Raw genomic sequence first — 16792 nt, forward strand, 5'->3', positions numbered from 1 at the left:
ACGCTTGGGGATACTGTATAATGTGCTCTTTTACACATTTGAAAATACTGCAACAATGTCACTTTTATAGAATTGGCCTCTTTATTTTATAATGTAAGATTAATGTAAACAAATGTAACCATACAATCTTATTAAATCGTTTGTACATTATATTGAATTGATCTGTTTTTAAAATATATCATCTTTAAAATCATATCGTAACCCGTGTATCTCGATGCGAATCGTCTATCACAAAGAGATTTACATCCCTAATACTTCGGGTGCTGCAGCAAAGCATGTGTTTACAACAAGTCCATGGTACTTATGCATGTCTCCTAAGTGTTTCTGTATGAGTGCTTTGCTGTACAGATCATTCTGTTGACCCATCCAAGCGAGTCCTCTACCTATTTCCTCAAAAGCTCACGGGATAACAAAGAATGGCGCCCTAGACAGTGTTTTGATATATGAGCCTGCAAATGGAAGAACCTAACATCCAGCTGGACACTTACCTTCAGGGCCCATTCACAGTCACTGATGGCCTCCTTGTGTTTTTGCAGCTTGATGTAAGCCTATGGACCGTAGTAGATGCAAACATCAGACACGCTCAGGAAGTCCAAAATACATTTGGCATCACAAAATAAGAAAGCCAGTCTGTTTTATTAAGATTAGGAAATCATGCAGCATCTGGTGTTATTTAACCATTTCACAAAAACTCAACTGATCCAATTAAAACCCTTATCAGAAAAAAAAATCAAGATGTCATGCCACAATATAAGGTTTGAATAAACACAGCACCTTAAAGAGACATCTCCATGTTTCCCTTGGGAAATAGGAATACAGTAATCCCTGGCCACTTCACACTTCAAATTTCACTGTTTCACTCTATCAAGGTGATTAAAAGTCTTTCGCGGTTGAATACGGCCTATTATTAGTAAAAAAATATACATATTTAAACAAATTTTACATCGTTTTTGCCTCAATTGTCAAGCATAAAAATAGCTAAATGAACTAAAATACAAATATAAGGCATTAAGAAGGCGCATTTAAAGCTGTTGTGATGATATGTAATATCCTACACTGGTCCCTAGGTGTCAGTAATGTTACATTGATAAGACAATAGCCATCAACGGAAGTAAAAAAGGAACAAGAAACTCTCCCAATGCTAACGTGTGAGTATATATTATGTCTTATTTATGTCTTATATATCTTATTTTCTCTTATTACGTCTACTATATAGGGTAATACGACTGTAAAGGTGACTTTAGGGGTGTTATTTCATGTCGAGAGGCTCTAATAAATCCTTATTTAGAAGGTTGTGAACAGGTTTTCTATGCTGTAACTACAAATATATTTGATTTATAAATAAGGACTCCTACTCCGCGGAAATTCTACAAGCGGATCGTGGTTATGCACATTCCCTCTGTTCTGTATCGCTGCTGGTTTTGCTGTGATAATTATGACAATTTGACAATTGTGGATAGTAACTGTAATAGTAACTGTGCAGGCACAGTTTAAGCATCGCCACGTTTCAAAAGTACCAATTTGGTACCGGTATCGGATAAAATGGAAACGATACCACATCCCTACAGAAATATAACATTAGAAATATGTTACATGATTTACCCCACAGCTGGGATAGGCTCCAGCATACCCGCATCCCGAGAGAGTAGAAAAGGTATAGAAAATGGATGGATGGATCGGTGACATTATTTTGGTCAGTGTGTGACAACTAAGCTCAGGGCAGAGCTCTTCGGTACCCCATATTTATTACTGCGGGAGACATCCTGAAACAATATTTCCATTGTACAACATGTTTTGCAAGTATTTACTTGTGCTCTGTTGGTATACAGCTGCTGCATGTCGCGTAGCTCCGCCAAGCCTTCACTGTAATAATTCACAGCGGTCTCATACTCTCCTTGGGCATAGGCTTGATTCCCTTTGTCCTTTAACACTGCAGGGACAGGAAAATATAAAACATTTAACAGGAAATATAGCCTGTCAAGCAGAAGCAACGCCAACCTGTTGACCTCCAACAGCGGACTCAAGTGGCAGACAACAACATACCAGTGGCCTTTTTCTCTTGAGCAATCCTCCTCTTCCTCCTGTCTTCCGCGTCCCTCTCCATAATCTTCATGAAGTCCTCTGGCCAAAAAAAGAAAAAACACATTTCTGATGGCATGTACTGTATCGCTCTAATGTAGGACCCTCGTGGCATAAACAAAAATGAATAAATGCTCACATTCTCCACTGCAACAGTTCCATCACCCTCATAAGGATGTATGAGGGAATGCAATATAAATATCAGACATGGCCAGACATTCAGCTAAAAAATGTTTCACTTCATCACAAGAGACATACATTCCATTATTTTCCACTGGGCCTTACCTGCACTTTCAGTCTGCGTATTCTGCAAAACATGAGAACAAATGTTAGCATATTAAAGGGCATCTGACCTTGACAATTCCTATATTTCTGATCGAAAAAAAAATATTTGCATTGTACACAGCAAACTAAACTTCTGAGTATGTGTGTTTGTTTCCAGCCATGACAATGTATTTACCAGTGGAGCCTTGGTTGGTGCGTTTGTGTTGATTGTGGTCTTGTTGACTTTTGTCCTGCAGGATCCATCCAAGGCTGCAATGTGGCGGTCTGCTTTCTCGATGGCTCTCTGCTGTACTTCCACATCGGATGAGTTTAGATCCTTCACAAGATTGCCTGAAGAAAAAAAAACAAATCCAGCTATTTTATAATCATTGCTCTCCTGTGTAGTGCTTTTTTTCTCCCACTTCCCACTCATTAGCCTCATAAATACCTCAGTATACATTCAAATACATACTGTGCCTGTATCCATAATTCTGTGAGAAAAATAAGGAAGCTTAGTGATATTGTCACAATGATTAACCTAGTAAAATAACGCTAAATTGTACATTTTAGAAGAAACAATTTAGCAATCTGAAGCAAACAGTGAGAGTGGGCTAAGTCGAGTGTATGCTAACTACGGTAAATAACATCTATTTGTTTTTCTTTCTGTCTGATAGAAAACTCTTAGCTGACTACTTATAGTGGTTAATACTTACTTATATTGTCGACATTCTTCAGAAAAACGTCGAAGTCTTCAAATGAGTCCATGTTGTTGTTTCCACTTAAAACAAAACGGCCACGGAATCGTTTAGCGTTATTTAAACGTGACAAGCTCTGCAGAACTTTCTTTTTCATGGGTTATGTGATAAAATATCTTCTTTACATGTCCACAGTGTCTGAAAGTGATGCGACCATTGATTTGTGACGAGTTGTTTATATGTTAGCGGTGTTGCAGTGATGTCAACGCTGAGCGTCACCATAGCGACGCGATGCCTTCAAAGACAATTGTAAATTCCTAATCTAACATGATTGACGCGCTGTATGCGTTAAAATTGAAATGATATTTTTCTAATATATGCATTCCTTTGGACTACTTTCCGTTGCAGGAGTAATTATCACATACTTCATGTTGATTCTAAAAATTCTGACACAGCTACAAAAAGTTTTTCTCTGCCCTGAAGCGGTCCCATGTGGCCCCTCAGGCTTAGGTGGCCTCCTCTGTGCCTGTCGCCAAACATCAACGACAACGTCAATGAAAGTGCAAACCTTTTTTTATTTTTCTCATCTTTAGATCGACACTGCCCTCCAGTGTTTTAAGACTTTAGTAGCAACACAGGTGTTGCAGTTTTTTCTAAACAAGAGGTAAACCCTGAGACTGTTATAGTACTGTATGTAGGACAGTGTCTATTTAATTTGGTACAAAATGACTGCAATACTGTTGTATCACTTGCATGTGGTTACAGCACAAATGTTAGACTTCACTATGTGTGTAAAAGCTGAAATTATTCCTCCCTTAACAAGGAAATTGTTTAAATTTGCTCTTGACAGAGGTCAGTTATTTTTGCAAAGGAGACCTATGCATATATACAAGCCCAACTCATATCGTTATCTTTTCTACATTAATTATATCAAGGTTAAGGTTTATTTTAGGTTAAGGTTTATTTTATTTGTTAGCTCATACATACGTCGCAAGCCAGCGTGAGACTCTTATTGTGTTTCTATTCTGTTTATATACATATAAGATGCATACATTGATTACATTTAATTCAATGACAAAACTAGAGAAGCACTGTGAAGGCGCAAACTTCCGCCAAATGCCATAGTTCCTCCCATATTGTGATTCACACCAAAACAATAATCCTACATTGTTTGGATCCGTTAAAACTTGTCCTGTATTTTTTTTTCCCCAAATGCTTTGACCATCTTTTGTGGCATTATATGCACAAATGCCGAAAATAATCTGACAATGCTAAAGAATCCTTTAAAAAATTCCTGGATCCATACGGTGATCTGGATCACCCTCAAAATGTAATCAGTTCTTCCATTTCCCATTTCTGACAATTCTTGAAAATTTCATCCAAATCCATTCAGAACATTTCAAGTTATTCTGAACACAAACAGATAAACGCTGGCAAAAACATAACTTGGCTTGGCGGAGGTAATAAGAAGATCTTGTACTTGATAATAATAATCTACAGTAAGTCACCTTATCTTTAAATACAGTAGTCACCAAGACGTCTGACATACATTACATACAAAACGACATACATGAAAATTTCCTGATCAAATGCATGGAAGAAACCTAAGATGAGGCTACCGTGAACGTCTCTTCTCTGCTTAGTGCTTAGAGTTGGATCATGGCGCCTACCAGTTTGTGTTTGTCAGCATATCACTAATAATAATGTTGCAGAAATATTTTTTTTACACACCATGGCTTTCTACAGCCTATATAATGTCTATAATGTAAGTGTGACATCATTATTCTTGTTAATCGGACAATATAATACATAGATTTGTCATACTGGAGGCATTTGCAGTACCGCTGCATCCTGAAGGGGTCAGGCATGCGGGAACTGGAAGGTGCTTGTCACTGATGTGCTTCCACTTAGGAAAAAACAGACTTTTTGTTTTTTAAAGTTTATTGAAATATAAAAACAGCAGTGCTGGCTGGAGCTAGATTTACAAGCAAGTTAAATGCAATATATTTTTATGCTCTGCTGAATGAATAAATTAGTTCACTGCCAAGATGGAGGATTATATTTTCCAATTTTTGCTGCTGTTATTCCTTTTTAGTTTTCTTGTTAAATTATATTTTTAGAATGTGGCCCATAAAATGGCCCATAAAAACAGCCAAGTAATACGTTATCAATGCTACATATAATATGCATATACATGGAGTATAATATACAGTTACTTAATATATCCAGATTTTAGCTGCATAAAACTGAAGTAGTCTGAAGTATTATCTGAGCGACAGCAAGCCAATGCAGAGGTCTAAGCACTAGACTACCGAAATATGGTCAAATTTCTTGGTTCTATTCAGGGCTCGACCAGCAGCATTGTGGGTATACTGCAGCTGTTTTACAGCTCATTGGGAGAACCCAGTGAAAAGGCTGTTACAGTAGTCTAGCCTGCTAGAGACAAAGGCATGGATCAGTCTCATTGAATCTGGTTTAGACACTATTCCCTTGATTTTGGCAATGTTTTTTGTAGGTGGTAAAAAGATGCTGATGTTATTGATTTAATGTGATGATAAAGTTCAGGTCTGAGTCCATTATTACCCCTAGATTTGTAATCTGAAGATTAGGTTTTAGAGAGTGAGTCTCAAGTGCTTTCGCTTAGTTTCTGTGGGCTACAGACAATGATTTCAGTCGTGTCTGAGTTTAGCTGGAGAAAATAGTTTGTTCGCCTGTCGTCAGTGACATGTAGATCTGAGTGTCATCTGCGTAGTTGTGGTAGGACACATTTTAGCTGCGTATTAGCTTTCCTAATGGAAGAATGTACAGTCTGATTACTAGGTCCCCGAAGATTGACCCCTGCGCAACCCCACAGGTTATAGCCATTTGGTCTGAGACACAGTTGCCAATTCCAATAAAGTACGTCTTGTCCTCTAGATAAGACTTGAACCAGTTTACGTAGAGCAGTGTCACACATTCCCACTAAGTTTTCTAACCTCTGCAATACGATCACATGTCCAACTATCTCAAAGGCAGCGCTCAGTTCTAGCACGGCTAAGATTGAGACTTTGCCTGCATCTGTGTTCAGGCGGGTATCATTTGTCACCTTGATCAGAGCTGTCTCAGTGCTGTGGTTGGGCCTAAAGCCTGATTGGAAAGTATCAAACACATTGTTAGAGAGGAGAAAGTCAGTAAGGCCTTCCAGTCTGAAGTGAGAGGTCAACTCATTGAGTGAGTTGTGGTAACAACTGCTCAGCAGTAGAGCGCAGACCTCTGACGATTATTTATTTCTATGTTATTAATGGGAATGGTTATGGTAAGGTTTAATTTTATTTGAACATACATATCCCTTACTTTTTGGTATACATCACATATTCCAATTCACCATTTCATATGTCCAAAAGAAGTAGGAAGAAGCAGAGCTTACACAGTCCTATCCCTTCTTTGTTTCACATCAATTGCTAATTTGTTCACTTCCTGTTCAACATATGTCCTTTGCCAGTTCGGAAATAACCTAAGAAAATGATAAAGCAATATAACAATGTGTTACAATGAAGTTGAGGTTTGTAAATCAATACGATAGCCCTCGTAAAAAATATACATTGTTGGATGACGAGTGACTACAAACAATGTAATACTTTAGATAGTCCGATAAGAAATGGAGAATAAGGAGTAAGAGCAGGTGTCATATGACATAGCATTGTACAGGTATTTCCTTGTGGTTCAAGGTTCTTCTTCCTTATACTTTGTAAACATCAACCGCTTGTACTGTTTCTTGAAATGGCTCATTTTAGTGCATTGTTTGATATGTTGTGGACCAAACCACTGTTTGTGTTTGGTTCGTGTTGATTTGGTCCATCTGGTGCCAAACCAATTACTTATCGTTATCGTTAGTTGCAGCCCTATACTTATTTGTATTTCAAGTATTATGTGCAGTTACACTCAAAAACATTCATCCCTCATTTTGAATTCTATTTATTTGCAAAGTTTATAAACTTGCAATTTTTTGTAAAAAAAAAAACAGAAAAAAACAAAGCAAAAACAACAGCAACTACAATAGCTCAATGGCGCCACTGCCGCAGGTCCTGGTAACTGCAGAACAATAGAACTGGTTATCTATCTATCGATCGATGCTTGGTTGGTTGGTTGGTTGGTTGGTTGGTTGGTTCGGTCAACATAAATGGTCAATAACCATACTTCATATATTTAATATATTGGGAGGTTATTTTATAAGTGACTCATGTTAAAATACTTCGTTAGCATGCCGATGTTTATATCGTCTTATGACATCCACCAAGACTGAGCTACGTAAAACTTACGCAATGCACGTAGCGCAGACGTAAACGTCATATCCCGTTATGTGTAACATACATGAATAAATAGAATCAAACACATAAAATGCAGTTATATTTTAATGTAAACAACCGTAAGTAGAGTGCAATGATGGATTAATCTAGAGGATTCCGCTTTTTCTTCTTTTTTTTTCTAAACGGGGAAATACCATCCATCCAAACATATCTTCCTAGCAAATGCTTTTGTGTGTATTTTTATCAGTGGCAAAAAAAAACAGAAAATAATTTATGGAACAAAGAAAAGAGGGCTTATAAATTGTCCACTTGCGCCATGGTTGATGAACCAATTGCCTTCTGGGTACGTATTGCACAGTGACAACACCCACACCCATGGTTTCAACATATCCCATTTCCGACTACGAGGAATAACACAGGAGTGACGAAGTATTTCCTTGTATTCGTGCCGCTGAATGCCTAGATGATGGCAAGTACGGGAGCCCATGGGCCTATAAATAAATAAATAAATAAATAAATAAATAAATAAATAAATGTATAAAGCAGGTTTTTATTATCGGTTTTCATTATCAGGAAAAACCCAACACCGATACCCAACATCCCTAATTATTAGTTTATTTGGCCATTTTCTTCATTTTTTTGAGCTTGGTACACTACTTCCTGGTTCATGTAGGATGAGAAAAACATGGGCGGTGCCGTGATGCCATTGCTGCCGCAGTTCCGAGAATTGTTTGGTATTTTTTGCAGCATGGGCGCATTTGGTTTGTTTTTTAAAGCTGATCAGCAGCAGTGGTTTCCCGTTTTGTAGCACTGGGAAGTGGGTGCTGAAACAAGACAATAAACACCAGCTACTGTATATGCTTTTGTTATGACGTCTGGATTCTAGGTAATGACGTCTACAAAGTTCCCTAACAAGGAAGTAGAGCTTTCAAAAAAGGATTAATGAGGAACGCTGCCAGGACCTCCAAAAAGTATAGACGTCACAAGGACGAGGTGCTCTTTGGAATACGGACGGGAAATCGTCAAAAACTGCAAAAATTCAAGGCACTCTCTAACCCTGTAAAATGCCTTTATTTTTATGTCATGTCTTAAAGGGATAGTTTGGATTTTGGATGTAGTACATCAACAGTGACAGTCTGTCTTATAGTTGTCTTTTTGTCCTTCCAATGCAGAATACTTTGCTGGTGGCCAGCCAGTTGACTATAATGGTTTATTTTAAGTTCCTTTTGTGAATGATTGTCCAAAAAAATATTGGTTTGCCATACAGTATATCAATGTAATGATGACATTTATTACATTTATATGAGCCAACCGCTCCAGATCTTAGCCAGGTCTGTTTGGAAGCTGGTTGTTGGTTGCTGTGAACCGGTTTATCTTTCAAAGTCAGACACCTTTTGAAACTGACAAGTGGACCCTCTGGAAATATTTGTCTCAGACCAGTGGTTCCCAAACTTTTTACAGTGGCGTACCCCTTCAGACATTTGACCTGAAGCCATGTACCCCCTACTCCTTGTAGCGTGGTGTTCTGTTATTGAGGGATGGATGGAGACGGAGGCAGTTCAATTCCAGTTCAGAAGTTTTATTCCTGACAAGCCAAACTAATGCAGATATCTGGGCTTATTTGCAGCCCCTGTTTGCCTGCTCAGTTAAACGGGTCTTAGTACAGCACAGATGCAAAAAAAGCACCCTTCCTTTCCCTGCCCAGCTATTTATACAGTTTCAGAATGTGCAAGGGGAGGGTGATGGTGGGATCCTCTGGGGCCAATCAGCAGTCGACACCTCTGGTTCATGCTAGCATGTTCTCTACTTCCTGCACCCAACCGACAGCTGGGCGTCCGGAGCATTCTGTGGTCAGGCGTTGCACACGATGTTCTTTGTCTCTTCCTTTGTACCCTTTAGACTCACAACCATGAGCACACAATATGTTCCACATCCTATCTGCTGGTTGTTTCCTTTCATTCTGACTCAAACCTTAAAATAAAGTAAAATAAACAAGCAAAAGGCTATTGTTAACAACTGCATACATGTCGTAATAAGCACCCTCTTCGTTCACACATGTTTGGATATTAATTAACTTGAAATGTTGAACACAATTTATATTAATTGTATAGTAATTCTGGGTCAAAACGTGTATTTTACATGGTTAAATTTTGATAGTTTCACATGAGCACTGATAAATACATAAGTAATTATCCTACATATCTTTTATTCCAGTCTGATGTTGGCATTTTTCCGTTTGAATGGCTTGAATTTGTCACTTTTTTTGTCCACTGACGATGGCTATGGTTTAAATCTGCATAATAATTTATGACCAAATTGAAGGGGAACGTTTAACAATCACGATAAAGCAGTATCTGAAGTACAAAATACATGCAACCAACGATAAAGCCCCACTTAAAGTTACAGCTTGTCGCCGCTGCACCCTGAGGGGATTGGAACACCAATATAAATAACATTTTTGAGATTAAACGCTATTAATGCACAAAATAATCATCAAACTGACTTATTTGTTCATATGATGCACGCAGAGCAATGAACAACATCGTGTGCTGTCTCCTTCCTGCTTTCTGCTCCTTTCGCCATTGCATCGTGAGGCGTTGAGGCCCACTCATAATGTTCTCATTTTTATTCACGTACCCCCATTACAATTGGCGTACCCCTGGGGGTACGTATACCCCACTTTGGGAACCTAGGTCTTAGAGCTTCATACTGTAGGTCTCAATAATTCTCCAATTTTGGTTGATATTTAGTTTAATCCTGTAAGCGGTACTGAAAATAATGCAATCCTTGTTCATTTTACATCCTGTTCTTTCAAGTAGAGATTCCCTATTCAAATGTCTAACACAAGCATTTTTGAGTGTGTTTTTATTGTACCCTCTTATTTGAAATTGAGCTACCATTTCTTCAGGTTTGACCTCCAAAAACAGTCTCTAGGTCACAAATCCTGCATACGCTTTAGTTTTTGATGAAATGGTATCTATCTTTCAGCCATTTAGGATGACAGCTTTTGCCATGTAGAACAGTATTTTTGTCTGTGGGCTTTCTAAAAATAGTATGTAAGCTGCCCTGATCATCTTTAAAATTAGTCGTGTTTAAAAACTTGACTTTTTCTGGGCAACATTCCTGTGAAAGTCTGATATTTGGATTAATACTATGAACAAATTTGTGAAATTCTTGTAATGCTGTCTCTGACCCTGACCAGAACAAACTAGCATCATCAATATACTCTCCCCACCAAATTATGTATTTAAGGAACTTATTGTTATCCCTGTTGAAGATGAAGTCTTGTTCCCATTTGCCCAGGTAGAGGCCTGCATATGATGGGCTATAACTAGCACCAATACACACCCTTTGACTTGTCTAAATATGTTATCTTCAAAAACAAAAATATTATTTAACGTCCATTCTATGAGTGAGATTAAAAACTCACTTGGTGGCATTTCAGTGGATGGGCGGAGGCTTCTACTGTACATCCCTAGTGACTAAATAAGTCTCTTTACCTATGTTTTTAAATTGTTTTACCTTAGCGAGAACATCGGTGGTATCCTGAATGTAAGCTGGACGTATGGGCAAGTACGGTTTGATAATATAATCAATGTACTTACAAACAGATTCTGTAAGGCTACTGTTTCCTGATACAGGTATAACTGGTGGGCGGTCAAGGCATTTATGTATTTTAAGTAGCATATAAAAGATGCCATTTTAGGATGAGCATTAAAAAGAAATGTCAGCGCTTGTTCAGAGAGCCCATTTTTCTTTCGTAACTGTCGTAACTCTAATTCCAGACCATCAGTGGGCTATAGACAGGACATGTATAAAACGCTTTGTTGACTTGGCGATATGCGTCTAACATACATATTCTTGCTCCACACCTTTATCTGCCTTTTTAGTAATAATTATAAGAATTTAATTTAAACTCACGTGGTGTATTTTGACATTTGTTTGTCCCCCCCGATGAAGGCCTGATGGCTGAGGCGCGTTGTCCATTAAGACATGCCATCAAAAATATTAAAGGCATTTTAACAGGGTTACAGCGTGCCTTGGATTTTTGCGGTTCTAATGAAGTAGCGCTTCCTTTTCATCCTCACTGGCACACAAATGACATCTTCATCCTTGCCTTCACAGAGAAAATGAGGATAAATGAAAGCATCATCTTCGGGGCTGCAACGCTGAGTAGGCTGTGGTAACTTTAAGTAATGAATTACATCATTTATGCTAACCGCTGTTTATGCCGCTCTTTCATGGAACACATTCCACAGTGGCAGGCTTTTAAAGTCTTTAAATAGCAAGGCTGACATTTTTGCACAAGCAGGACTTAAGCGGTCAAGAGACACTCACTTAGACAGAAGGGAAGGGTGAGCTATCGAGAAGGTAAAGGGGTCACCGTCTACTTGGGAGCAGGACGTGGGTTGCTTGCAGTGAGGCACACACGCATTGAAGGAAAAGGATGCTACTTCGGTGACGGCGAGCTTTTGTGTAGACACCCTGCAACTGCCAAAGGGTTGCATCTCGGAGGAGAACATCCACTATCAGCACAATGCTATCATTGATTAAATGCTCCGTGCTCACTAGCTCTCTGTCTGCTTTCCGCCATGAATGCACCCAAGTGTTCTGTCTGGCGTTATCGCCAGAGATGGCCCCCAGCTAAACTGAAAAATAAAAAAAATACAGTTGGGCTTTGTGTACTGTTTTGTAACTTTTGGAAAACTTGACCATTTTCGAATGATACACTCCTGACCAAAATTTTAAGACCAGTTGAAAAATTGCAAGAATTAACAATTTCCACTGTTGGATCCCAAGGAGGTTCTAAGTAGAGATTCAAAATGCAAAAAGAGGAAATGGGAGTGAGACAAAAAAAAATTTGAGTAAGGAATTTAATTTAATAAGCTGATCAAACATTTAAGACCTCAGCCTTTAAAATCCAAAATTGGTATAATATACAGCTGTATATATTGGTATAATATATATACACTAGGTCCCCAACTTACGAACATCCGACTTGCGAACATTCAGAGATACGAACACAGGCTGACTGGTCTATATTTTCCTGTATTTTGCCTCGTAGTAACTCCATATTTATACTGCTACATGCTTGACCAGTAGAGGGCACTGTGACACTGCTAATGGGACCAACAGGTGGAGGAAGACGGTGGGGAGAGAGCGTAAAGGAGAAATGGACAGCTAAATTGTAGCTGTATGATACAACCCGGACAGAGCGTGTGATTAAAGTTTATGAAGAGTTAATAGGCCTGCTTAATTCTACACCACCCACAGAACACTACCTCTTTTAGAAGACGATTTGTCCTGTTTTCAATAACTCCTCCTCCTCCTCCTCCTCCACAACAACGTATGCTCAGCCACTCCTCTTCAAAGGTAAATAACATTTATCATTACGTATTATTATATCACTTTTATTATTGTTATTTTCATGAATTATCCTCGTTACTACTGCATCCAAACTCATATTTACATACATACACATATACTGTATATGTATACACGTACATGTAGTACCTATATCATTGGTAGTATTACCTTTTGTTGGACTTACAAACAAATCGACTTGCAAACGGTCATCTGGAACCAATTGTGTTCATTAGTTGGGGACGTAGTGTGTGTGTATATATATATATATACTGTATATATATATATATATATATATATATATATATATGCATGCACACATGGTGCAGTAGGTAGTAGGTAGGTATATATTAGGTATATATATATATATATATATATATATATAAAATATCCTTTATCTGTCATTGCTAGCTTGCTAGCTTGTAAATGAATCTTCAGTTCGTCTGCAGTGCGTCTATATTTTTAAATTATTTAATAATATATTTATTTGATAGCATTTTTAGTAATTTTAAGTTTTTAAATTATTTCATGATTTATTTATTCACTTATGAGTGTTTGATTTAATTTTATTTATTATTTGTTTTATTTCACGTATAATTTTTATGATTCTGTGTATCACACTGAAAAGCTATGCTAAAAATGCTATTAAAAGCCAAATAAAGACAAAATAATTTATGAAATAAAAAAAATTAGCAAATAATTTCACCCATAATTATTGAATGTCATGTATGTTCGCAGTGTAGCCTGTTTAACTCATGAACTATTTCACTTTTAAATGATCTACTTATTCAGCTGGATACAAAAAACAACCTCCACGCAAAGCAATATTTACTGCTTAATAAAAATTCTAAAACACGAAACACTAATCAAAGTTGGACATTCACTTATCATTGAGCACCGCCATCATTTAATTTCACGCAAAACAAGACAAGACAAGACAAGACAAGACAAGAAAAAAATGAATCATGAATAAATAATGTAGGTTACGTTCATTTTGCATCTGGAGATAAACATAATACTCCAAATTTTAACCACAGAAAACCTGTCAATAAATAGCTAAATATTATGTACAGTATTTATTTTTAAAAAATAATCAGCATCTATTACATCCATTATATTGAACTTTTCCTTATCATTCTTATTTTTTTTTTATTTGGATCCAATTTCCTTTCAGAATATAACATTTTAATAATTTGCATTAACTTTCTTTGCTGATTGGCTGGGACAGATCACATTTTTTCTCTTTCTTTGCTCCATAAAGGCTTGCAGTTCTCTCCCGGCGGCTGATGGCCTTCCTCCGCCGCAATGATTCTTTTCCTTAACACCCCTTCAAGATGGGAGAAGAGAGACATTTCTCTGTTTTTCCTGTCAACTTCCTCAACATCCTGTTCCCCAGAAAGACACATTAGTCGTCACTTGGCTCAGATAATGTAGACTTACATGAGAAACAGCAGTAAGTGGAAGTCATGGCTTTTTTTTACGTACTTACATGTTGAGGTAGACAAAGGAAGGCGTCCCCACATCCTGACAGAGTGCCCTTCAAATGTTCTTGAGGTGGCTCATCATCCAAGCCCAATTTGGTATTAAATAACTCGCCTAGACACGCCTGCAGGACCTATGGTGGCGCACTCACAATGTCATCACTTAGGTGACCAAATACTGCTAAAACCTGACGCGTGCTCTGTGATTGTGATTTCTGTTTGTACCTTACAAAAGAGTCTCTGAAAGTCAGGGGCGGAGTCAGTGCTCATGTCCTTGACGGCAACATGGGACAAGCAGTGGAGCAGCAGCAGCGAAAAGCCTCCAACAGATTGGAGTCTCTGGCGGCGGACAAAGAGCGTCTCATCTGCTTCCTGTCAGAATGGACACACGTCATCCGGTCATGAAACCCAGTATCTGTACAGGCGGCCTTTTCAGTTACCACCCCAAACTGTCGCACAAGTCTAAAAAGAACCCCTGAAAACCTGAGAACTAAAACCAGAAAAGAGTGTGAATTAATAGTTACAAAGATATATATCTATATAGATATCATTATTAATGGTTATACAAAGTGTAAAAGGAAGTCAGCCACCGGAAAACACAAATACAAGAACAACTTTGATAAGTGAAAAAGAGTATAGGTCAGGCAAACAGCGGCCCGCGTCAGGCACGCCAAACGTCTTAAGCTGTCCCACAGGGCGTCGAAGCTGTAGCTGGCAACATGACTTGCTACTGTGCTACTGTGGCACGTTGGAGTCGCACAGGAACGAGTGAGATGCGACCTGTCGCTTGTACAAAAAAGAGACACAACGCATCAACATACACGTGACACACAATGTGACCTACCTACTGCACCACGTGCGCATGCAAATAAGCGTCTACGTACAACACCTATGCCAAATTACACCCATATATTCCCGCAGCAAGGCATGCTGGGTAGTTTGTGGTACTCTCTCTTCTAACATGTTGCCGCGTTTGTTGCATTTTTGCTCGAGTGCAAAATATGTTGAGGACATCGTCAGGGACATAAAGACGGATGTTCACATACTCCTGATATCCAATGTTTTATCATTTATAGTTCATATTGCTGTTGCTGCTGGACTACCCAGCATGCCTTGTGGACACTTGTAAATAAGAGTTTAAGTTACATGTTATGTTTACCGGTTAGTTGTTGCTTATTACCCGCATAGTAGTAGTAGTAGTAGTAGTAGTAGTAGTAGTTGATTTTATGTGACAGGTGGTGGGTCGCCGGCGGGACCTTCCAGAGGATGGTTGGGACAACATGCCCAGCGGAGCCAGTAGGACCCCTCCGGGGGACGGCGGGAATGGCAGGACTGGTGAAGCCGGCACTACCCTTCCATGGGATGGACAGGACGGTGGGTCCGGCAGAACCAGCAAGACCCTTCCGGGGGATGGCCGGGAAAGTTAGCCCGGTGAAGCTGGCGGTACCCCTCAGGGGATTGGCCGGGAAGGCATGCGCGGCAGAGCCAGCAGGACCCCTACGGGGGACAGCCGGAACGGCGTGTGAGGCAAAGGCGGCGGGACCCCTCCAGGGGATGGCCAGGACGGCAGACGAAGACAAGCTGTGACCCAAAGCGTCTTCATAGCCGCCGCACTCCTTCCTGAAAGTTGCTCCTCCACCCATGCAGTAACTCCCAGAAAAAGGGACTTTGTGGTCGTCATCTCCGCAAGGTCGACATATGCTCGGAGCATTCTGTCGTTTCGGCATTGTGGTGTTGTGGCATGACCGGAGGATGCGGCGAGAAGGACCCAAGTGCAGGTAAAATGTTTATTGTAATAATTATAATAATAATAAATGCTGTGCAGTGGCAGGGATCCAACAATGAGCAGCAACGTACACAGCGCACCTGAACTAAGTAAGTGAAGCGACTAATGGAAATTAGCAGCAGGTGCGAGTGACAAACGCAAAGCAGGAAAACACAGAAATTAATACAAAATAATTGCATCAAAACAGGAACTAAAGCATAAAAAAGGGATCATAGACACGCGGGCTAAATTCAGAGCGTGACAGAATTTTTTCCCCCCTCCGAAAGTTCAAAACCCCACCCACGTATAAAAGGTCGGGACTGCCATCACCCACGGTCGTCGGCTTGAGACGTTTGCCACAGCAACAAAACCTCCAACCACTTTGTTGCAGAATGGAAAGAGGCCAGAGCCGTGCTGTGGCCCCCTCTTATTTGGCATGGTCCATCTGCAACACTTTATGTTGCTGTCTGCCGCTTGGGATTGCAGCTATCGTCTACTCCAGCAAGGTAGGGCTTGTTTTCATCATATTTCTAATCTGCTTCTGCGTCCCAAACTGCAGCTCTGACAATTGCTAACATTATAATGTCATTATAACGCATCAAGTTATGTCAAGTGTAAATCAACAACCCCCCCCAGCTAACTGACGTGAGCTCTTGTTTTATTTAAGGTACAAAATGCCAATGCCTCCGGGAACTCGGGCGCAGCTGCTGAAGCATCAAAGATAGCCAAGATCCTCAATATTTCCGCACTGGTGTGCGGATTAATTTTTCTTGCAATATTTGTCACTCTAAAAGTCGTGACATCACAGTGAATGACAGCGCGGGAGGAAGATGGTGATGGTGATGGATGTCGGTGCAA

General features: G+C 39.4%; 2 protein-coding genes across 9 annotated transcripts in view; both read right to left on the minus strand.

Moving 5' to 3' along the window:
- The window catches only part of ttc12 (tetratricopeptide repeat domain 12), a 34331-nt gene extending 31018 nt beyond the window's left edge, over positions 1-3313 (minus strand). Inside the window, exons 1-6 of the mRNA XM_054794319.1 lie at positions 3057-3313; positions 2540-2694; positions 2365-2386; positions 2044-2121; positions 1809-1930; positions 489-548 (exon numbers count right to left, since the gene is read on the minus strand). Coding sequence (XP_054650294.1) covers positions 489-548; positions 1809-1930; positions 2044-2121; positions 2365-2386; positions 2540-2694; positions 3057-3195 — 576 coding nt within the window. The 5' untranslated portion in view covers positions 3196-3313. The remainder of the gene's footprint in view (positions 1-488; positions 549-1808; positions 1931-2043; positions 2122-2364; positions 2387-2539; positions 2695-3056) is intronic.
- Positions 3314-13590: 10277 nt separating this feature from the next.
- si:dkey-103g5.4 (uncharacterized) overlaps positions 13591-16792 on the minus strand; it is a 33107-nt gene continuing 29905 nt past the window's right edge. For 7 of the 8 annotated variants that reach the window (XM_054794345.1, XM_054794349.1, XM_054794350.1 and 4 more), the window contains 3 exons: positions 14395-14541; positions 14178-14303; positions 13591-14073 (listed from right to left, as the gene is read on the minus strand). In XM_054794345.1, coding sequence (XP_054650320.1) covers positions 13918-14073; positions 14178-14303; positions 14395-14541 — 429 coding nt within the window. In that variant the 3' untranslated portion in view covers positions 13591-13917. Of the gene's footprint in view, positions 14074-14173; positions 14304-14394; positions 14542-16792 lie in introns of all 8 variants that reach the window. The other variant, XM_054794346.1, reaches the window with a different exon arrangement.

Source organism: Dunckerocampus dactyliophorus, chromosome 12, assembly GCF_027744805.1.
Source record: "Dunckerocampus dactyliophorus isolate RoL2022-P2 chromosome 12, RoL_Ddac_1.1, whole genome shotgun sequence".
Taxonomy (NCBI): Eukaryota; Metazoa; Chordata; class Actinopteri; order Syngnathiformes; family Syngnathidae; genus Dunckerocampus; species Dunckerocampus dactyliophorus.